This window comes from Primulina huaijiensis, chromosome 15 (assembly GCF_012295235.1).
Source record: "Primulina huaijiensis isolate GDHJ02 chromosome 15, ASM1229523v2, whole genome shotgun sequence".
Lineage (NCBI taxonomy): Eukaryota > Viridiplantae > Streptophyta > Magnoliopsida > Lamiales > Gesneriaceae > Primulina > Primulina huaijiensis.
The window spans coordinates 18,935,253-18,959,762 of record NC_133320.1 but is presented as its reverse complement, the minus strand read 5'-3'; the positions used below and the strand labels follow the sequence as shown (position 1 = coordinate 18,959,762).

Below are 24,510 nucleotides of genomic sequence, written 5' to 3'. Positions count from 1 at the left end.
TTTAAATAGAGGTAATATCATAATTGTAAAAATTAATGATAAGTCATACTGTAATTTGAAATTATTACGTGTTGCAATGTGAGTATAGGTAGGGGTGGTATACCATACCGTACGGTACCGAAAATCCAATACCATATATCGTACCGAAAATTACGGTGTAAGAAAATTCATACCGATGCAGTACCGAGATTTTCGGTATACCGAAATTTTAGGTACATATAACTAGCATATCGATTATACCGAAATTTCGATACGGTATCGGTATATACTGTTTTATACCCAAAAAAACCTTACATTTTAAATTTTTTTTTATAAATTTATTGTTTTAAAATATTATATATTTTAAAATTTTTGTATCTTTTTTCGATATTTTGGTATTCCGATATATACAGAAATTTTCAAATTACATACCGTTACCGTACCGAAAAATTCGGTATTATTATCGTACAGTGCCGAAATCTTCGGTATACCGAAAATTCGGTATTTTTTGGTTCGGTAATCTCGGTATACTAAAATTTTCGGTATTTTTTCTCACCCCTAAGTATAGGTAGAGAGAAGGCGTGTAAAGAAGAAAATCGATTTTTTTATTGAACTTCCTCGTCTTGGCCCAACAATTATTTTTAGGAATTCATATAATATATGTATCTTGATATAATAATATGTAGCTATAATTTTGTAAAGTGATTATATATACATATATACACACACACACACTACAGTCTGCTCCGAATTTATATATTTTATAGAATCCATATATAAATTATATTAATTAAATTAGTTCAAAAAGGATTCTTTTTCTTTAATGAAATGTGGTTCAAAATTTTAATTTTGTATTCTATTATTAAAATATAAAATCTATGGAAATTAATTTTGAGCTCATGCTTGAACTCGTCAAAATGCAAAAGGTCGAAAAATTATTAGCTCAATTTTAAAAAATATTTTTTAAAATTATAAACTATATTTTTATTTTATTTTATATATATTGTTATTTAAAGTCAGTCCCTATAAAGTAATAACTTATGATGTATTAGTTTTTATAGAATTTCAAAAATACCATTAGAATCGTCCAACTCCGCAGTGTTGCTTTCCATCATATTTTTCTTCGATCATTTCAATTTCAAAAATTGATCTATTTTATTTTAGTTTTAAATAATGCAGAATTTCAATGTCAACTTTAAGTATACGATCTAAGACGAGTTCTAGTTATAAGATTTCGCTCAATTTTCATTCATGTAAATCATATTAGTTGATGATATCACATATTAAAATATATAGGCCGAGAACTCTTAAATATTATTTATTGTCTCTCTCGAGTGTCGAGTAAATTTTATTATTCTAATGAAGATTTTTATATATCTATCAGAAATCAAACATCAAAATAATTTAATCAAATTATATAGTACTTCTTTAACGATCTCAAAGAAAATTGTAGGCATCCCGAACATTAAAAAAATCCTATGTTGTCTACCTATGATCCTATTAAAATCTCATCTTCCTTGTGTTATATTTCGAAAAAAATCAGCATCCAATTTGTGATCAGTAAACTAAAAGGCAAATAAAACATAAATACACAAATAAATTGTACTAACAAATAATAATAGGCAAAATAATATTCAAAACATTAAATTCAAATCAAGTTAAGTCATTCTCTAGAAACAACCAATAAGTTTATGATCAAATAATTAAATACATAAACATATTCAAAAATATCATCGTAATTCGAGACAAATAATAAAAATTACATAGTAAAGTTAATTATCTGTCTCCAGATGAATTTCCCCTGTCTTGTGATTCAATTATCCATTGTCGTTCGCTCTCATGTCTCAAAATTTTTGTTTGTTTGGGTGTTGTGTTGTTCGGTGTTCTAGGGTAAAATAATAACGAAAAGTGTCTCACTTCCTCTTCAAAAATGGTTGTATTTTTTATTTATATCATTAATGGGTGAAAAACGACTCATAAACTCCAGTACATGAGGGTTTCTGAGCAAACAGGTGCTCTTGTTTGCGCCTGAAAATTGGCGCCCCCACGCCTCTAGATTTGTTCTACAACTTTTGTGCAACAAGCATAACTCACTCGCGCTAGTTTTTTAGTGTGGTGCACTGTCAATTCTGCCCACTTTTTCGGTTTTTCTCTTTTGAACGATTTTCATGGTTTCTACACTTTTTAAGTGATGTTCTCCTACAATATAAATTTTGACTCATGTTTATACTCAACATCAATGGAAAATATCAAATTAAGGACATATAAACATGACAAATTTTGCACTCATCAACTTAAGAATGACTGAGAATTTTTTCATGGAGGTCGAGAATTAAAATGGAAAGACTAAAATGATTCTAGCTTCTAATCAGATGCGGATGATTCAAAATGAACATCTGGATTTGTATTAATGCTCAATGGTGGTGTTTTCTCTTGGAAGAATTCCAAACAAAGCACCACAACATATTCTACCAATGAGGTCAAATACATTGTTGCATCAGTTGCAGCGAAGGAAGTAGTTTGGATGAGGAATTTTTTCTAAAAACTGAAAGTCATTTCAAAAGGACCTGATGAAGTCTCGGTACCACGACAACACTGGTTCCATTGCTTTTCTCTTGGAAGAATTCCAAACAAAGCACCACAACATATTCTACCACTGAGGTCAAATACATTGTTGCATCAGTTGCGGCAAAGGAAGTAGTTTGGATGAGGAATTTTTTCCGAAAACTGAAAGTCATTTCGAAAGGACCTGATCAAGTCTCGGTACCACGACAACACTAGTTCCATTGCAAAAGCAAAGGAACCAATGTCTCATCAACGATCCAAACATATACTTAGGAAGTTCTACATTATTCAAGAAATTATGGGAAAATATACATATTGCTTAAGAGAGTAGTCTCTGCAGATAACATTTTCGATCTACTAACAAGTCTCTGCCAGGACCATTGTTTGAGAAGCATCATGAATCAATGTGATTAAGATCTACAAGTAGTTGGATATAAGGCAAGTGAGATATTGTTAGTTTTGACAATAACCTACCGGTTCTTACTATTTCTGTATAATTTTCCTGCACCCAAGATGCAGCAAAAATTTAAAAACAATTAGTTTTGACATTCAAAACTTGCTTGATAGTCGTATGGTGCTAAATCCAACAATCTGATATTTATTGAATGTTACCTTTAGTGATCGAATCACTTGGCTCTGGCTATTCCGATTTTTTAAGCGGATATATCTTTTGTAGTATTCTCTCGAAAGATCTACGGATCAATATATTTTCTTTAATCTCTTAATAAAGTCCAGGATTGATGAATATGTTACTCGTTTAGACTACACTATAAATCCAAACAAATTTGTGTGTTGAGATATATCGTTGAAAATTGGTCGGATTCCAGCAGTGGCATGACGGCGATGCTGTGGGGCAGCGATGGACGTCGACGGCATATGAGAGGTATCAACCATGGCGTGCACTCCAAAAATTGGTGGCCAAATTTCACTTGTGATTGTGTTGTGTATTGTATGTTGTCAACTCTTGATTACACATATGTATTTGTCTAACAAATATACTTGGATCCTTCTAGAACAATTAATTTTCACCTTGTCAAAATACCACATGTAATCATCAACTCTTGATAAGATATGATTGGATAAGACAAGACATTATCTTATCCATGTGTTTCTGGAACATTCTAGAACTCCAATGTTTAATTAGAACACTTCAAGTTTCCTATAAAATAATCTAAGATTGTACTTACATCATAATCTCGACCAACAATTAGATATTTTCGATGAGATGATGACACGAAAATCGTTATTATGATGTGAAATCAAAACTTTCGAAAGTCCGCTATTAATTTTGGACAATAGCCAATTTTAGAACTCCTTCAAAAAATTTAGACAGTTGCACTCTCCTCACATATTTAGTAGTCATGCTAACTCTTAAAACTTCCAGATGTGGAAGCTACGTATAAACACTTTTATAAAACAATTTTTTATATATATCAAACTTAATAATCAAATTCAACTCCTTGAATTTGACTATCTCAACAAGGACACAAAAATTAATACTTGTGTAACTCTCAATGGTTAAGGGATACAACTAATGTGATTCGAAACAACATTTGTCTTTTTATACGGACTTACCCTTGTTAGTCCAACCCTTTGATCACAAGAACATTATAACTCATTTCTGATTGCATTCATCAAATCATAGTAAGAACGTATAGTAGCATCGTCTTATAATTCTCTAGGTATCGCTGATAGCATCTACAAGAACTAGCAAGTTATGGTTAGCATGCAGTAAGGTCATTTCATCTCATATATCACATCGAATCTGCAACTATTGATATATCAGTGGTTTCATATGATAATGATGTGATAGATATTTGAGCAATTATAGTGGCATCATGTGTGCAACTAAGGAAACACTTTTTCCTAAAGCACATCACATACTATGGACATAGATTTTTTATAATATTAACTCATCGGATAACATAATTATCAGTACTCATAGGCGAGTGAAGAATCTCATACTACAATTCATTGGCTTTTGTATGTCGAAACTACAACCAACCTCTCTATCTAATGACCTTCATGGAGTTGGTGAACGAGTCAAAGTGTAGCACTATTATGTAGAGTCTTTATGTTATCTCTGGTGAAAGAATTAATGGTGTATAACCATAACCACAGAATTATCTAATAAAAAAATGATGATCACTTGAAAAGTCTAAGGGAGAGTTGTCGAGTTACTCATCTCACAAGCACTCATCTATATGATTGGACATCTCCATGTCTTAACTAGCGTATAAAATCACATATGCTAGTCTTGAGCTCGAGTGAACTTTATCTATATTTTAGGTGGCTGAATGACTAAGAACTAGTTTAGAATATACCGTAACTTTAAATGTGTTTCATGATCGACGTGACTTTTACAACCTCATTGTACCATAATATATTAAATGTCTTTACCTATACATCTTGTATGTGTATATAAATAAAGTAAATGTCATCATGTAAAATATTATTAAAATAAAGATTGTTTGTAACATAAGAGTCAATAAAGTTCAAGACAAAATTTGGTTTGCTTGGCACCTACTCTAACAATCTTTCACTTGCTCTATAGCCAACTACGCACAGATTTTAGACTCATTGGTACACGATAATTTTCAAACAATGATCCTGGCAGGGGATTCGTAAGTGGATTAACAACGTTATCTGCTGAGGTAAATCTCTCAACTGATATGTCTTTTCTTCCCACAATCCTGATGATGTGTAAGTTCCTCAGTATATATTTGGATCGCGGATGAGACATTGGCTCCTTTGCTTATGCAAGGGCACTAGGGTTGTCACAGTATACTTGGACTGGAACAAATCCATTTGGAATCACGTCCAACTCTTGGACGAAATCTCATATCCAAACAGTCTCTTTTGCTGCAACCGATGCAACTATGCATCGGCCTAAGTGGTTGAATCTGTTGTGATGTCTTGCTCGGAATTCTTCCAAGAGAAACACCACTATTGAACTTGAATACAAATCCATATGTTGATTTCAAATCATTCACATCTGATTGGAAGCTAGAATCAGTGTAACATTACAATTTAATTATCCACCTCCATAGACCATGAACAAATTTTCAGGCTTTCTCATGTACTTGATAACATCCTTCACAACTTTCAAATGCTATGGAGCGGGGTTCAGCTGATTTCTGCTTACAACACTTAGCGCAAATGCTACATTGGGTAATGAAGTAAGAATACATATATTTGATGCTAATATTTAGTGGGACACATACATCTGCACGGATCAAATAGAATAGATCATGTACACGTTCCACTTTTTCTAGAAAATTGGCTTTGGTCATTTTTCCTTCAGACATGACTCACATATATCAAGAGAGTTTATATCTGACAAATCAAACATGTCTTCTCCCACTAACTTGTTTACTCTTCATTGGGAAATATGTCATAATCAAGCGTGCCACAAATGTGCTTGGTTAAGACTTTCTCGTTTTCGTTTGTTTGTTGTTGAAATTGTGTTAACTTGGACATCATTAAATGAAATATCTTTTATTTTTAACATATAGATATCGTTTTCTAAATCGCATTATCTAATTAAACATTCATTCTTGTAAATATTACAAATATATTTAGCAAAAGAACAAGAATATATATCAATATCAAGCATATAAACGGAAATAATATTTTTAAATAAATTAAGAACATATAAAACATCTCTAAAAAATAACTTAAAATTATTGTTAAAAAATAAGTAAATATCTCCAATGACCTTTGCAGCAACTCTTACTTCATTGCTCATCCTTAGGAATGTCTTACCATCTCTAAGCTTCTTGATTCTCATCATTACTTGCTTATCATTGTAAACGATAAGATCCATATCCAGTATCTAATACCTAAGAAGAAGAGTTAATTGAGACATTTACTTCAAAATAGAATATTTCACTGCTAGAATTCTTATGAAATATATATTCAATGGAAATGCGCTTCCAATTTCCACAATTCTTAAAGTGAAAACAAACTTGTTCTGATTTATTGGTCTTTGTCAGACCTTGAATAGCCTTTTGAGCATACTTCTTACTAGGTTTATTCTTCTTGGAACGGGCAAAACTTTTCTTTCCCTAGTTTTATGGTTTTTTTCGTCCCAAACCACTAGAAGAATATGTTTCTTTCTTTATGGTAGTCTTTTAAGTTGTAAGCATATAGACCAATTTTTCAAGGCTGGCCTCAAGCTTATTCTTATTGTATTCACCACAAAAATCGTCATATGAGGAAGGAACAACAACAAGATGATGCCATCATGGTACTCGCGAGAATCAGCAATTCCAAATCCACCACTATCTTAATAAGCCCAAGCATTGTACATCATGCTTATGGACCGAGGTCCCATATTGCATGCGTATAGTCATGATCTTCTTGATAATAGTATGCCTTAATATATGAACTTGAGCACCATACAACTCTTGCACGTGCAGTTGAATGTCAATTGTATTCATTATTTCCTCAAAATGCCTTTGTAGTTCATTTGATATAGAAGTGAGCATATAACACTTTAACTTATAAATTATGGTCTCACCATCTCGTGCTTTTACAGTTCAACAAAACTAACATTTTGGGCACCCCTTTTGGAGGAGACTTAGTTAAGTGTGCACGTCATCTTTTTTCGATGCCAGAATAATTTTTAAGTTTCTTAGCCAATCTTGATAGTTAGGTCGTGTTAGCTTGTTTTGTTTGAGTATAATAGATAGTAGATTACGTGATAAAATCGCAGATTAAATGAATATGAAACCGATAATCATTGCTGAGTATTTTTAAATATTTCATAAGACAAAAAATATGGTCTTTAATTTAATGGATTACCTCACACTATTTTGAAATTTTCACCGCCCTATGATTAAAACGAGAAATCATATTTCTTTGGCGAGTATGTGAGGCCCCAATTAGTGAACTATGATCTCGAATAATATCAATCAATCACAATTTTCAAAAGGTAAATACCAATTGCATATCATGCAATCCCCATAAAATTTGTCTTACGTTTGATAAGTATATAATAATATGATGTCATTTATTTTCACGTGTCGAGCCCGACCCATCGATGTTGAATTGTAGAAGATGATCGCCATGAGATCCCCCAATAATATGAGTCGAAATCATGTGAGTTCCACCTAATTCACATCAAGTATGTCGATGAAAATCACAACTTTTCTTCTTCCATACCTCCCCAATAATGTGAATCAGACATTGACCAAGAGTAACATTTATCATACAACCAATGATTGATGGAAGTCAATAAAAATTTAAAATCTTTATAATTTTCTTTTTAAAGGATTGATATAAATTTTAATTATACTCAAAATAAGGGATTTTAATTTTGAAACTTGTCTCATCATTTTTTATTTTAAAATTGCGTCATGTTTGTTTGATATTTTTCGTATTCATGCAAATCTTGTTATTGTAATAATAACACACGTACTGATTATTTATAATATATCATATACATCATAAATAATAGATAAAAGATGATCGATCACTAAGCTATTTGATCCATGTGAGTCATACATGGATGAAAGATATAAGTCCAAAAACCTAGGCAAATGGAGGGATGCACATGCAATATTACAGAAGTTTTTAATATTTTACATGTATTCAATCTTCAAAACACTTAATGATTTACATTAAATTTTCATTGAACATTGGAATATAATTTTAAGGGGTGAGAATGAGCCATAAACCAGTCTTACTTTAATAATTATCAAATAATAAAAATTAAAACATTGTAAAATATCATGACATCCATATAACATATTGGTTATGGCTCTCGATCATCCTTATACTATATAATATCTCATATTATATAAAAATCATAATATCACATATCATCATCAAATCGTGTATCTTGCAAATATATCACTAACCATTATAATTAAAATAAATTAACAAATTAAAAAAAAACTTTTATTTAATCTGTAATTAATTTATTAAAAATTATATTTCTTGTAAAAAGATATTTTTACTGTAAATAATTAAAATCACATTCCAATTATATTTTATAAAAAAAATCATAATTTTGTCAAAAATTATTTTAAGGGTAAATTAGTCAAATTTTCACAAAATTTCGGTTAGCCCATAAATTATATAAAATTGCAAAATAGCACCTTGGTCTCAAACAGTACAAGGCAGTCGTCGCTGTAGAAGTGTGATACTCGAAACTGTATCGGATAACAGCACGATTTTTTTCTTTTTTTGCTTTGAATTCGAAAATCTGATTTTCATGGGAGCTAGAGCTGTTCATCGGTCGGTTCGATTCGGTTTTCGGTTTTTTATTTCGACTTTTTCGGTTTTCGATTTTAGAAATATATAATCCGATATCCGAACCATTTTTCTTCGGTTCGGTTTTCTACCAAAACGGTTCGGTTATTTTGGTCGATTAATTCGGTTTTAGTATAATTATTTAAATTAATAATATAAATATATTGTAAAATATAATATGTTAACTTTCTACATGTTTTCTTAGTAAAATATTTAAATATAAGGTCTAAATTAATTAAACAAACAACCATCAACTAAAAATTATTCAGAATGGTTCTTCATTCACTAAATATTATATCAAAATATATAATATAAATAAAAATATAAAAAAATTATTAATTTAATGATATTTCGGTTTTTTCGGTTTGTTCGGTTTTGTCATATATAATCCGAAATCGAACCAATTAAACTTCGGTTTTAATATTTATATCCGAATTACAAAATTTGGTTTTCGGTTCGGTTCGGTGTTCGGTTTGGATTTTTGGTTTTTTCGGTTTTATCCGAAATTTGAACACCCCTAATGGGAGCTGCAATTTTCTGGAAAAAAATTCTTTTGTGTTTATAAAAATTGGCTCGACATAATTTAGACAATAAAAAACTTGAACCATACAATTTGATCATCTATGCTTTGATATCACTATTGGTGTATGATTTTTTCGCCCTAAAATGTAATGGAAGTTTAAAAATTTTAGTTTTGATATTCAAAACATTCTTGGGTGTCATATGGTTCTAAATCCAACAATAGGGTATTTATTGAATCTTACCTTTAGTGATTGAATCACTTGGATTGAATTATTCCGGTTTTTAAGCGGAGATAGCTCTTGTAGTATCCTCTGCAAACAATCTACTGGATTAATCATTGTTCTTTAATCGTCGTAAAACAGCAGGATTCCGGTGGAAGCACAACGACGATGCAACGGGGCATCAATGGATGTGCGGTAGAGTGTGGGAGGTCTCGACCATGATGTGTACTCTAAAAGGTGGTGGCCAATTTCACTTGTGAGAGAAGAGATAATAAATCTTGATTTATTTGAAAATCTTCCCTGTGTTGTGTATTATTTAATAATTATAAATATACTTGTAGAGGTGTATTCAATATAGGAGATTTAATAATTTTTAATGACTTTTTTAGATTTCAAAAGTCTAGATGTATTCAATCAAAACTTTTGCATACTCTACAAAAGTCTAGTGATATTCAAAATAGAATTTCATAGAGTTTTAAAAAGACAAGTGATATTCAACATTGATTTCTAAAAAGTCTATAAAAGTTTATATGCATTCAAATTTTCAATAGATTTTTGATAACTTCATGAAATTCATTAACATACAAACATTAAAGCCTAAGGTACAACTATAAATTGTCAGAAATTGTCTTTGGTTTAACCTAAAGATTTGGACGGATTTTTAAAACTTCTAACTCATACACAAGCTCTTTTTTTTCCTCTCTCACTTCACATAACCTCTCTTTTCTTCTCATCTTCTCTCCTCTCATCTATCTTTATCAATCTCTAAGTTTCAAAATTTGTTTCTATATACATGTTCTTTTTTTCTTTTCAGATTTTGCATTTTTTTGTTAATTGTTCATTTAATAATTTTTATTTTAATATCGTAGGAAATTTTGAATTCTATAATTGATTTTGTTATTTTTAATTTATGATTTATACAAAAGAATATATTATTCAATAATAACAAAAGATGATCCAAAAATTAACATCATTTAATTATTAATAATTGAATAGTCTCGCAACAAACATGATAAAAAAATAAAAATTAATATTTTAAGGTATAATTTATAAATAAATTTTATGATATAATTGATAAAATAATTTGTTTCATTTGTTGTTTAAAAATTACATTTTATTTCTTTATGTTATAACTTTTAATCTTGAAATTCAATAAATTTTAAAATTATAATTAAGAATTTTTTTAATAAAATTATTAAACTACTTATAAAAAAAAATCATAAAATTTTATTGGTTCATAGAATTGAAATTAATAATTTTTTTAATAAACAGAATTTAAAAAAATTATTAATTTTTTGACTCAAAATGTATTTTTTAATTCTTTTTAACATTTTCAATAAATCTGTAAACTATTATATTTAATGAGATCATTTACTTAAAAAAATAATTAACCTTGTGTTTGAATTAATACTTATATTCACGTGAAGATAATATTATTTACTTTTGTATGAATATAATTTTTTATAAAAATATGATAGTTTACAAATTAATTGAAAATATTAAAAAGAATTTAAAAAATTAATTTTTAATCAAAAAATTATCAAAAAATTTACTTTTATTTATTAAAAAAATTAATTTCAATTATATGACTACTTTTATTTTACAATTTTCCTCATAATTTTATTAATACATTGATGCATTTTTAAAATTTTACAAACATACATAAAAACCTACATATATACAAATATACATGTAATGATTAAATGATTTAACTTTTAAATAATTTATTTTATTTATTAATATAAAATTTTTAAAACTATTTAAAACACAATATGTTATCTATGTCAATTAATTATTAGTTAAAGAAATTAATAAAAAATAATATGTTATAATTAGGTACAAAATCATACAATTATATACAAAAACTTTCCAAAAGTATATAAAAATCTTACAAAAAAATCTACAGGAATCCACATAAATCTGTTTGTAAATCTGTGAGATTATGTAAATTTTAATAAAAATCTATCAAATCAACAAAAGTCAGTCATTTAAAAAAGTCAGTAAAAATCATCAAAACTCTAGATTGAATTCACCCCACTTGAATCTTTCTAGAACTAGGATTTTTCACCTTGTCGAAACACCATATGTGATCTTATTAACTCTGGATAAGATGTGATTGAATCAGATATGATTCTAGAGCAGTATACCATTGTTACATCAATTAGGTCTGATCATCGATAATGATTGTGATGAAACTACAATCATGAATTATTTAATTAATAAGCTTGGAGTATCCTATTAAAATTCTAATAGTAGGTGTCCTAGTTAGGCAAAACACCCGGTAGGAGTTTTGAGCAATTGACCTGGAGGATCCCAATCAAACACCTACTAGTTGGTGTCCTATTTGGTCAAATTTTTTAAGCAAAACTTGTGTGAGACGGTTTTACGGGTCGTATTTTGTGAGACGTATATCTTATTTGGGTCATCCATGAAAAAATAATACTTTTTATGCTAAAAGTGTTATTTTTTATTGTGAATATCGGTAGGGTTGACCCGTCTCACAGATAAAGATTCGTGAGAACGTCAGAGACCTATTCAATTACCTAATAAGAATCCTAGTGAGCTCTACAAGATCTACGATATCTTTAAATAATAGATCACATATCAAAGTCACAATTTTCTCTCTTCTCACTCAAAAGTTCTATCAACTCCTTTTCTCGAGAAGAAAAATTTTCGGCTACCAATTCTCGACACCGCCACCACCGTGCCATAGGAATTTGGAAATCAATCGTGGACTTGATTTTAGTTTTTGAAGAAAGACGATTTCTTGTTGATTGTTGGTAAAAATTTTTAAAAAAATTATTTTTCTTTTTTAACATTAGTAATAGTTAGAGTCAAGTATTACAGGTTTAGTGTCAAAATCATAGAGTTTGTGATATTATAATGTATCTGTTTTATTTGACAATCGTTGGATCTAAACAAGTTGAAGGTCATGACTGTCCACAAAAAAGTACAATTAAAGTTTGACAATAAAATTCAACTGCCATCAGTCAATGAAAACGTTAATCGGAAAACGCTTTCTGGACAACAAAACGCGTTTGTTCTGTTTGTGTCGTTTCGACGCTTTTTGAACTTTTCGGCTGCCCTCGTAACGTCATCTTCCTTTTCATTAAATCTTTTGCCTTCTGTAGAGATTCAAAGCTTTTCGATTTCCACTACCATGGAGAACAACGTTAGATTCCAGGTTAAGCAAGAACTCCTGGATCACAATTTCGCTCGTGTAAATAAGCCGAACCCGAATTCCGCGCAGCCGCCTTCGGTTATCGAGCTGTCGAGTTCGGATTCTGATTCGTCTTCCGAAGACGGTGGCGAAGTTAGGGACAGTGTGAAAAGGTCTAGGGATTTGAGCGCTGATGTGAGTAATGGGAAAAGTAAGAAGAAGAAGGTGGCTGGGGACTTACCGGTGGGGTTTTTGGACCTTTTGCCGTCTAGAAGGCCTCCGGTTGGCGTTTCTTCTACTTCAATGGCGAATGTAGGATCTGTAGTGATGGCGCCTGTGGAGGGGTCTGTCAAGCAGTTCTGGAAGGCGGGGGATTATGAAGCGACGCCAGCTGTTGGCTTCAGGAATACTTATAATGGTGAGTTTTTTCTCCTTGCATGTTTGTTTTTGAGTGTCTTTTGCTGGGGAGGAGAAGCTGTGCTAGAAGCGCTAGAGATGACTCCTCCGGGACTGCGGGTTGTACATGTGCTCTCGTGGTTGCAGCTTGACTTCTGGGTTAAGTGAACAATGTAACACTTCAGATTCGACGAATGTTCTCACCGTACTAAAACGAGTTTTTCTATCGTGCATATATCCTCATTCACAAGTACCTTAAAAAACTTGCTTAGAGGTCACCCATTTCAGAACTGTCCCAGTCCCAAATCAAACACGCTTAACTTTGGAGTTCTTATATGATAAGCTATCGAAAAAAAGATGCATATTTTTATATGAGAAGTACCTATCACCCCCTGTCTTCGGCCCCGAGCCTCACAAACAATGTTATGATTTTCGCCTAAAATGTATAATTGAGGATGAGGTCACCCTAGATTTCTTGAATTAACATGTATGAAAGTGGACTAAACTCCATTTGGTTTAAATGTTAAAAAATTAGTGTCTTGCCCAAAAATGGTGTTGATTTACTACTTATATCAGGGTGCGATAATAGGTCAAAATGCAGCATATCGTTTTTATTCTTGAGTGACTGCTCAAGTATCTCTTCGTTAGTTTGCTTGCAACTTCTTTGTTATTGAGACTTTAGTTGTTTAATATTATGAAATAGCCCTATTCCCAACTGATATCTGTTATAAATCTACAGGTAGCATGGATCATGTCAGAATACATCCCAAATTTCTGCATTCAAATGCGACTAGTCATAAGTGGGTTCTTGGAGGTAAAGAACTACATCCTGTTTGAATAGTTGAGCTATATTCTTCGTGATGCATGCTTCTGTAGTTCTGTTTAGGTGGAGATGCGATGTTGTTTACAATCTCCCATTTTTGTGATGCATGTTCTGTTTTCTGTGAGGTGCAATTGTATAAGGTTCCATTTCTTACTGTCCTGGAACTGTGCATGTGTTCGTTTTGCAGCTTTTGCAGAACTTCTAGACAATTCCTTGGATGAGGTATATCAATTCTATCATCTGGTTGATCTATATTATGTTACAAGTTTGTTTGCGTCAGGAATCTGACTTCTTTCTTGTTATATATATGTTGTTTTTAGGTCTGCAGTGGAGCAACACATGTCAATCTAGATATGGTTAAGAGCAAGAAAGATGGGACCAAAATGTTACTGGTTGAAGGTATTTTCATAGAATACCACTTTGATTTTATCTCCCATCATTTTTCTATTTAAATATGTGCGCGGAGCGCTTATTGCATGTCCATTGGTGCATCAATTAGCCTATTGGTAGAGCAATTGGTTTTTGAAGACTAAGGTGTAAATAAGAAAACTATATGTTTGTATGAAATACTCTTTGTAGTTGGGAAATCTGAAAGAAAAGGTCTTCAGTAGGGCAAAGCTTAAGTATTTTACGCGGGGCATGCGGCATGATGATATGAATCCCTATGAACTGGAAACCATCCCCAAGAAATGGAAGCTTGTACACTAGTAAGTAGGGGTAAGCAGAAACCAAAACGAAATGAACCAGTCCAAACCAAATCGCCGGTGATCGGTTTTAAATTATGCAAACCGAAAAAATTGGTTTCGTTCAAAGTCTGGATTACCAATCTGATTATATAAAAATATAATTTTAAGTATATATATGATACCTAGTTTATATTACATCATTAGTAGTATGCTAAATTTATAATGAATGTTTCTTTCATAAAATCCAGACATACAATTATTTAATTAGACCCATTTTATGTGTGAAAAAATATACATGCCAATTAATTTAGGTTGCAATATACCAATTTTTATTTTTTATCTTTAACCCTAAACTGAAGTTACAAAATCTGTATTTTCAAAATTTATACATTTTGATGCAAAATTTGTAATGTTCTATTGTATATTACATTGTTAAACGGTTTAATATCTGTATGAATATCGATATTTGTCTATCATATCTAGTTTTAGAAAATTTATATCATGTTTAAAACAATCAAAATATTTTGATTTTTAATAATGTCAAAATATTTTGATATTTAATTATTAATGGTTTGATTTGGTTTGCAATTGTGCAAAACCGATAAGAATTGGTTTTGTTCAAATTTTTATTAGAATTCGAACCAATCCACATTGGATCACCAGTACCATCAAGTCATAATGTGAGGTTAAAACCATAAATTATTGTGCTAGTTTTACCTTCTTTTGGGTTTTGTTGATATGAATAACATCAGTATTATTGCCTCCCATATTGTTCTTTCTGTTTTGTCTGTGAATTCTTGCTTAACTGATTATATTCCTATATCCTAATTTATTTGGTTCTTGTTATCTTTTTGAGGTTTTTCATTATCATATCATGTATGATTTGATAGCCTCATGTTTAATCTGCTTACTGTGAGATTTTCACAGATAATGGTGGTGGAATGGACCCTGATAAAATTCGTCAATGCATGTCTCTTGGTTATTCCTCAAAAAGCAAAATGGTAGACACTATCGGGCAATGTCAGTTCTCTGTCTCTCTCAGGCTGTGAATATCATTTGACTTCTATAAACCGTCTTAGTAGTTCACATTAAATTTACTTGAGAAACTGTGCATGCCAGATGGAAATGGCTTCAAGACAAGCACCATGAGGCTTGGTGCTGATGTGATTGTTTTTTCTCGAAGTCGTGGGAAGGATGGAAGCAGGTTTGCATTTTTTTTTTATTAGGTTCCACGTGCAAGTAAACTTCGTGCGATGTAGTCTACTTTCATAATTCACAAATTTTTGTTAATGTATTGTCAACAAAAAAGTTTGGATTATGGCTGTATTGACCCTAGTGCTTTGATATAATATCTCCTTCATTTGGAATCGGTGGATTCTATATTTTGGAGGACCATGTGGTATTGTGGTCAACGACATCACTAGTGCTCATCTTGGTATTTTTTGATTTCATCAGTGCTTTATTTCTGTACTAAAAATTTTATCCCCTAAAAAAGCTTCATTATTCAACATTAGAAGTTTGTGGTTAAGATGAACTTGCATATGGTTACTTGGTGACTGACTGGTCTTGAATTTTCCCAATATAAGCTTTTTTTTTTCCTAGTTTTCATAGATATCAACTGCGCCTGCTTTTCAACTTTTACTGCTCCTAGGTATTTGGTCAGGGATTAGGAACTTTTACTGGATATTGTTTGGAATTAGATTCATATGGTTCTTTTTGAACTCTGAGGACAAATGCTTTGTTGTTGAATTTTCAAAGCCTCGAGGAGTGCCTGTGAATCTGCCATTTGGACAGATTTGATATGTAATCCCTGATGTGAAAACGAGACGGCCACCCTTTTTTGTCTTTGTTTCGTAATTTCACGGATATCATATGGTTGAGTGTTCAACATTCACTAGAGATTGCTATTGTTTCCTCCTAAATGCTGATCTGAATGTTTGCTTTTATTACTCGACTGATTAACGAAGTACTGAATCTGTTTTAGGCCGACTCAAAGCATAGGATTACTATCCTACACTTTTTTGAGGAGCACTGGAAAAGAAGATACCGTGGTTCCCATAGTGAGTGACTTTGTGATTTTGCACTTTGTGTATGAAATTATTGACTTCATATGCTTCTTAATTTATGTATCCTAAGCTACATATTAAGATTCCCCATTGCTCAAAGAAATATAGAAATAAAACTGTGATGTGCACATCTTGCTCAGTCATGCAACACACCCACCCCCCCCACCCCCACAAATGCATCATGCAAATCAAAAGAGAGTCATATTCTGCACCTACTGTAATTGTTCTTTTTGGATACTATCAATATGATATTTAGTTTTTAAAATAATGCTGGGTCATGAATATTAAATTTTTTTCCTAAATTTTGTCGAAAGCTTGATTATGAAAGAAGTGGAAATGATTGGAAAAAGATTGTTCGATCATCTGCTGATGACTGGAAGAGAAATGTTGAAACTATAGTTCAATGGTCTCCCTTTTCAAGCGAAGAAGATCTTCTTCGGCAGGTGATCTTTCTTGTTTTTTGCAGTCAAATTATATGAAGTCATGTCACTTATGACCTTTGTTGTTAGTGTCTATGAAAAATTATCCTTAATCCTCAAGTCTTTGGCTTTATGTCTTCGTATGCACACTGAGTACTGCCTTTGCTGCACCTCTATATGTGTCATATCTTAGTATGTAATTTGAGATGTCAATAAAACATTTACAATTATTGTCTTATCCTCTAAACAAACATTTTATTGTTCAGACATATTTATCTTTTCTTTATGAAAAGTAAAAAAGGTTTAACTCTCTGCCTATGGGTCGAAGAGAAGAGGAAATACAAAGAGTGCAATATTCTGTAGCCAAGGACAGAAACTATAAGTGTAGTCCGATAAATACAGATTTGATTGCACACCTTTAATAATGGATGCCTATTCTATTAATCGTAAGTGGAGCTCAAATCTCTGTGAGTCTGGATGTATCATGCAACAAAAATTTAAGAAAAACATGCACTCTTTATATTAAGAACCTAAGTGAGCTGAAGCATATGGCTCCATATCGCTTGGTCCATTAATGTGAGCAAAGAAGATTTTGCAACGAGACGATATCATGAACGTGTGGAAAAACTTCTACCCAACCCAACTCATCTTGGGTTGTGGGATAGGCGAGCTAACCCACCAAATTTTTTAAAAAAAAAACTAAAAAAAATTTCTTCTTTTGTATTTTTATTTTCTTCTTAGGATGGAGTTTGGCTTTGACATTCTCTAGTCTCACATTTTAATAATGGTTTTCTGTGATCATGGCACGAAGATTAGATATTAAAACGAGGAGTTTAGAATTTGTTGACTCTTGACTAAGTGTGCGGGGGTGAGCAATGGCATCCCTTTCTTCTTCACTGTTGAGTTTGCCAATACCTTTGGACAAGCATGCTTATAAATTTGATGTTTGCTTGTTTTCCAACATCGTCTCTTTTTACTTGGCAGTTCTATCAAATGAAGGAGCAAGGTACTCGGATATTTATATACAATCTTTGGGAGGATGATGAGGGACTACTAGAACTTGATTTTGACACCGATCTACATGTGAGTTACCATAACTTTTTATCGTAGCGTGGGTGCTTTATTTGTGAACATGTGATAACCTAATATCTCAATTCTATGGTTTTTTTAGGATATTCAAATCAGAGGTGTCAATAGGGATGAGAAAAGTATAGAAATGGGAAAGAAGTATCCTAATTCCAGGCACTTTCTTACATATCGACATTCATTGAGGGTAACGTGCTGCTGATATCAAGCGATTATTCATTTTTTTCTTTTGTTTCTTCTTTCTTTTTGTAATAATTAATTAATTTATTTTAGATCTTGTTTTACTAGGATCTCTAATTGGTTTCTTGTCTCTTGCACATTTGTTGTCTTTATGCCCTTGTGTCGTAGCTGCTTCTTAAAAATGTCAAATATTTATGATTGTTAAACTTGATTTTGAAATTAATTGTCCCGCAAAATGTTTAAGGATGTCCCACCTGGTGTGGTTGTATAAGTTGAAGTTGAAGGTTGTATCATTTGAGGGCATTAAATGCATGATAATCTTGGAAAATGAAAGAAGATGAGTTTTGAGCAAATTTGATATGGTGATTGTGAAGATTGTCACAAATATTTGGATTTTCATGTACTTATAGTGATTATGATGATGTTTTCATCCTCGTATAGTGGGTGACGACAATATTCAAAATAAAAAACTAGAGTTTTGGCTCTTTGAAAGTGAATATAATTTAGTGTAGTCATCTTGAAATAGATTGACATTAACATGATTAATAAATATTTGATATAATTTTATTGTGCTTCATTTGTTATGCACATTCATATACAAAATATATGGTACATATGTACATGTACAAGTCAATGCAACAATTAAGCACCCATATTTGGAAACCATTTTTAATGAAGTTCTGGACACCCATATAACTGGAAACAGTTTTTAATGAAGTTCTTACTTGAATTGCAGAGTTATGTAGCTATTCTCTACCTGAGAATTCCTCCTGGATTTCGAATTATTTTGCGGGGTAAAGATGTCGAGCACCATAATATAGTGAATGATATGATGATGTCACAGGAGATCACTTATCGTCCTCAGCCTGGAACTGATGGGGTTTCAAATAATTCTAATGTAATTTTGGTTTAGTTCTTTGTTTGATATCCATATAATTCAATGCGTTTCACCAGCTTTCGTCTGTGTTATAGATGGTTGCTGTAGTCACTGTTGGTTTTGTGAAGGATGCTAAATACCACATCGATGTTCAGGGATTTAACGTCTATCACAAAAATCGACTTATCAAGGTGGTTCCATTTCATCTCAGCTTCTATCCAAACTCTAGAAGTTTTTCTTCTACATTTTTTGTATGTATGACTTTTTCGCATGTCAAGATTTAGTTTTATCGCGAGGGTTGTTCGTGGTTTGAAATTTTGATTGATTATTTTAATCGAATTGATAAATTGGCTGAATGAGTTTTGTTTTAAGGGGGTATTGATATATGCATGCACAGTCTCTTCTAGGAAACTCTCAACTATACAATTGTAATCAATTAAATATACCCTGATTATAATACATCAAATTCTATCTAAAAATGAAATATAATAACATAGAATATTGAGCATTGTTTACTCTTCCCCTCAAGTTGCGAAATATGGATTATCTTGCCACTATCTCTACATGTGAAATGTTGTTAAAATTTTAATTCTATAAAAAACGGTGGACGCCTATAATTTTGTCTCTCAATTTAGATTGTACTAAACTGCATTGTGTGCTTTGTATGATTCCAGCCATTTTGGAGAGTTTGGCATCCTCCTGGTAGCGATGGTCGAGGAGTTATAGGTACAATTATGTCATTTTTACTTTCTAAATATTCATTGGATTTGATGTTCTAATTGCTGTACTTTTCCTTCAAAGGTGTCCTTGAAGCCAATTTTGTTGAACCAGCTCATGATAAACAAGGTTTTGAGCGAACTACCGTCCTCGCAAGACTTGAGGCACGATTGGTTCAAATGCAAAAGACATATTGGTATATTCTGTTGATTGACTGAGTTGATTTTAATATGATTTCATTGTATAATCTTCTGTAGTGACACATTATTATTGTTTGATTTTTGCTGCATTTGACAGGACCACACACTGCCACAAAATTGGCTATGCACCCCGGCGCAATAAAAAATATCATGATAGAGGTAAATAATGGAGTTAATGACATTGTGTGTTTGTGGGTTGGGGTGGGGTGTGGGGGTGTGGTTGGTGGGACACTATAATGAAATATCTTACCAGATATTGATGTATTTTCAGATGCTTCTCCTGATTCTTTTTCCCCAACTCAAACAAAAGGCATTACTCCAGGCGAGAAGACATGGACCAATGGGCATTCGAGTGGGAAGAGAGTTACAAAAACCAGAACCCCTGGGAAACAACCAGGTTTTACTGAAATATCATCCTCTTCCACTGAGGATGTTGGTGACAATGACATGCAAAATCACACTTGCAGGAATCGGGCAAATGGTTCAGTATCGGGGGAATTGTTTGATAAAAATAGATCTCAAAGATTCCCAAGGTTACATCAAGAAACTGAACAAAACAATTCACCTGCTGGAAGGCTCAGCCAATCATCAGCCCGAAATACAAATTCACAGGTGATCACCTCATTTGGTGTTTGGAAGGTATATTGTGTGATCCTCTGAAAATTGCTTTACACTAAATGTAATTGTTGAGTACCTTACCCATGCTCCAAATATGGGCACCACTAAGTGTGCTGGAAGGTTAGTTTACGATTTTGTGTGCACAAGTATGTTGACAATCTTTGTATTCTGAACTAGAGTAAAATTCTTAATCTGAGTGGGTAAATTTTTGGATGTTCTTTTTGTAGGATTAGTATATTTTCATAAACACCTCCCATATCTTCTTCTATGAACCAGGCCATATTTGTGCATATTGTTGGATCTTATTGTGAGCTTTTAATGTCAACGGGGTACCTGTTCAAGTACGAAATAACTTCTGAATTTAAGCTTCCATGATTGTGTATAGTGAATAACAGTGAAAATTGTTGGATGTAGAGTACGTGTCATTTGAAACTGGATGTATCCAGTTTGCTTGCCTTTTTCCCTTTTAAAATTTGATATCAGAAGCAGAATCAAAAGAAAAGTGACAGGAAACTTTATTTACAAATAATATCGGAATGGATCTTATACAAATGAGATTCTGTCCACTTCAGGTGCACTGTCACTCCTTGATGCAACAAGTGCTTTTTGGACCAAAAATTTGTCAGCTGAAATGTAGCCTGGCCTGTCTGTTATAAATACATGACTTGTCTATATTGTTATCATGGGGTTGGTTTTTATTTTTGTGACATGCAGTCATATTTAAGAAGCATTTCCTTGTACCCTGTTATAAATTTCATTTATTTTTTCATATTTCCAACCAGTATTTTTCACAGTTAACTTTTTTAAATTATTTGCCTTGTAAACGCAGGATGAAATCCACTTTCTAATTTGTTATTTTGTGGAAACATGATTTTCTAACATTGGACATGGGTTTATGTTGGTTTTTGTCTATCTTCAAAAGGCAAATGATAATGAATCTGCATTGGTTCTGTTGGAAGAAGAGAATCGCCAATTAAAAGAGAGGTATTTAATCCACATGAACGGTGCTTCATATAGGTATTTTTATCATATGATAAGTCGATTTTCTGTGTTAAATGCAGATTGAAAAGGAAAGAAGAAGAGGTTCTGGGTGATTTGCTGAATGATTTGCAGAAAGAGAAGGAAAGATGCAAGTATCTCGAAATTCAGGTGATAATTCTTGTATTAATTTCCTCAGTTATGTCTCGTGATACGATTCTTGTTCGCTTTGTTTTACAAAATTTATAGAAGATGCTTTCTGGTTCATTATTGTTACTGGATTGGATTTCCTTTCTTATGCCTTACGTATTATGATAGCTTCGATTTCGACTGTGATCAAGTATTCTGGGACACACTAGGTAAAAGAAGACATGTTCTTTTATTTTGCGAGGCAGAAAATTTGGATACCATAGTACCGACATTATACCTTTATCGTGTTTGCAAATTTGTGACACTACCTATGTTTGGTACTTGATTGAAATTCAAACAATCCTTTTGTGTTTCCTGTATATAATAATGGTTTTTTTTAATAAAAAAAACAGAGTTTTTGATTTTAGCCTGTAATACAGAGTCCAATTTCTAAGAAATTGACTTGGTCAATGATAAGGGCGGGGACTGTGGAAAGAAATGCAATCCTTAACTTAATTTGCACCCCAAGTCCTAAGTTTTGGAGGGACCGTGGAAAGAAAAGGCAATCTCAGTACTGGTTTTTGTAGTGCTCATTTTGATTACAACTTTTAGCCGAAATATGAGCCTGTTTGTTGTCCTAATATTGAAGTATTTGGTTTGGTTTCATTATTATGGCCGACAATGTTATGGTTTTTACGTATGACCTCAACCTAAGCAGACTTCTTTTGCGACTTAATCAGGTGCAGGAGTCCAATCGTAAATATGTGGAGCTAAGCAAGGAACAAGAGAGTATAATTGACATATTTCAAGAAGAGAGACAGCGTCGTGACATTGAAGAAGAGAATTTGAGAAAGAAATTAAAGGAAGCATCAAATGCCATTCAAGAATCATCAAATACCATTCAAGAGTTGATGGGCCAGATTAGGCTTCTGGAGAAAAAGTTCTCCACTGGTAAATGATGATCTATTCCGCAACTGATGGTACAGAAACTCTTCATGACACGTTAATCATGACTTGTTTATGATGCAGAAGTTGTCCATGGTAGGATTAGAGATTAGCCTCACGTCTACTCGATAGAAACTGCAAGAGTTTACTGATGTATAGTTGCAGATAATGCTCAAAGCATCAACCACCATGGATTATGTCATTCGAACAATTTAGTAGATCTTACCTAATGATATCATTCCATTTTTTTACTAACTTTAATTCAAAAATTTGCTTGAGTTCTGTTTTTCATTTACAATCCATTTTATGGACAGGGGTTGTCAGCTAAACGATTTTGGTATATATTTACACCATAATGCGAACCAAATATCAAACCAGCCCTTCCACCTTTTTTGATTTGGTCATGGACTCTGGTTTGTTTTCCTCAAATTTTTTTTAAAATTCTAATTTTTTTTTTATTACAACGCACGCTGGGGAGAGGGATCGAACCCGAGAAGGGAGCCAGCTTAAGCTGGTGGGTGAGACCATTGGGCTAAAACCCGGTCTCAAAATTCCAATTTTGTTAATGGAGAAACTTTTATAAATACTATAATTTATGCTTTCCACTCAGATTTTTTTTTTTAAAAAAAATTATAAATTCCAATTTTTGAAGCACTTTGTTAATGGTTGATCGTGACAACTAGGGGCTATTTGCTATATTGAAAAAGTGCTTATAATCCATAACATGAGGATATAACTTGTGGGAAGATAATAATCACTTTCATTAAAGCATTATACGTCCTAACCAGCCAGTGTTTTGACATGCATAAGGTTCAAAGATTCATCGAGTGTATTTTATAGTGTTTATTCCATGTTACAATGTGTATATCCCACGCTAAAACCTTGGCTCACAGGATGTAATATGTTTTTCATATATATTAATGTGTTGTATCACATGAAAAAATATACGTTGCTTATTGTGAATCGTTAGATATACAATGGGAGTACGTATCACCATTTACCTTCACCATATGGTCGAATAAATCATTTTACATGCACGAACTCAATCTGGAAAATAATTTCATGATTCCATATACTGCTGTGTTGTGTTATTAGACTTCATTACTTATATTAGAAAAATGGTGTTTCACTTCATATGTCCATATATACATAGTTCTTAATAGAAAGACATAGATTACTCGTTTGATATGATAAGCGCAATGGTCATGTGATGAAAATTCAAGATTACGCCTAACTCGTTTTGATATACTCTCTGATATTTTGATCAAAATTTAATTATTTCTAATAATCGAAAATCAACTTTTGTATAATTCACAATGTTGAGGCATGATACTTAATGAAAATTTGGAGTCCGATTCCAGCAGGTGACGATAGTCTAGACGCAGGCTTCGAATTGGCTCTATGCATGAAATCACGAAAAGGACAGTTAGAAGGGGGCCGAGAAGGTGTCCCGGCGTAGCCCCTCCAACGCTCAAATCAGAGACTGATGATATAAGAGGGGAGCAGCTAAAGGTACTACTGAAAGTCAATATAGTGAATATATATGAGTTGGACACTCAAATCTGGTGTTTATAGGAGAATATCTGGGTCTGTCATGAGCCTTCTACCTTGGCTAGAGATGGGCTGGGGCCCATGATCAGGTGTGGACTCGATTTTAATGGGCTCATCTCTGAGGTATCAAGGCC

At 32.4% G+C, this 24,510-nt stretch overlaps 1 protein-coding gene across 1 annotated transcript; it reads left to right on the top strand.

Annotated features, from left to right (window-relative positions):
* Window positions 1-12,607: 12,607 nt before the first annotated feature.
* LOC140959532 (protein MICRORCHIDIA 7-like) lies at window positions 12,608-23,075 on the top strand. The gene is made up of 20 exons (XM_073417412.1): window positions 12,608-13,123; window positions 13,841-13,915; window positions 14,112-14,146; window positions 14,245-14,323; window positions 15,538-15,630; window positions 15,730-15,814; window positions 16,595-16,670; window positions 16,991-17,119; window positions 18,080-18,178; window positions 18,267-18,368; window positions 19,098-19,259; window positions 19,334-19,429; window positions 19,913-19,964; window positions 20,040-20,151; window positions 20,253-20,314; window positions 20,427-20,767; window positions 21,696-21,757; window positions 21,835-21,922; window positions 22,621-22,831; window positions 22,910-23,075. The coding sequence occupies exons 1-20, from the start codon at window positions 12,706-12,708 to the stop codon at window positions 22,936-22,938; spliced, it is 2,406 nt and encodes an 801-aa protein (XP_073273513.1). The 5' UTR covers window positions 12,608-12,705; the 3' UTR covers window positions 22,939-23,075.
* Window positions 23,076-24,510: the final 1,435 nt, after the last annotated feature.

What these genes read in the sequence shown, in the direction of transcription:
- LOC140959532 (XM_073417412.1), top strand. Translation starts at nt 12,706, where the DNA reads ATGGAGAACAACGTTAGATTCCAGGTTAAGCAAGAACTCCTGGATCAC. An exon ending in TAGACAATTCCTTGGATGAG is followed by an intron (nt 14,147 to 14,244) that starts GTATATCAATTC and finishes TGTTGTTTTTAG; the next exon opens with GTCTGCAGTGGAGCAACACA. An exon ending in GCAAGTATCTCGAAATTCAG is followed by an intron (nt 21,923 to 22,620) that starts GTGATAATTCTT and finishes CGACTTAATCAG; the next exon opens with GTGCAGGAGTCCAATCGTAA.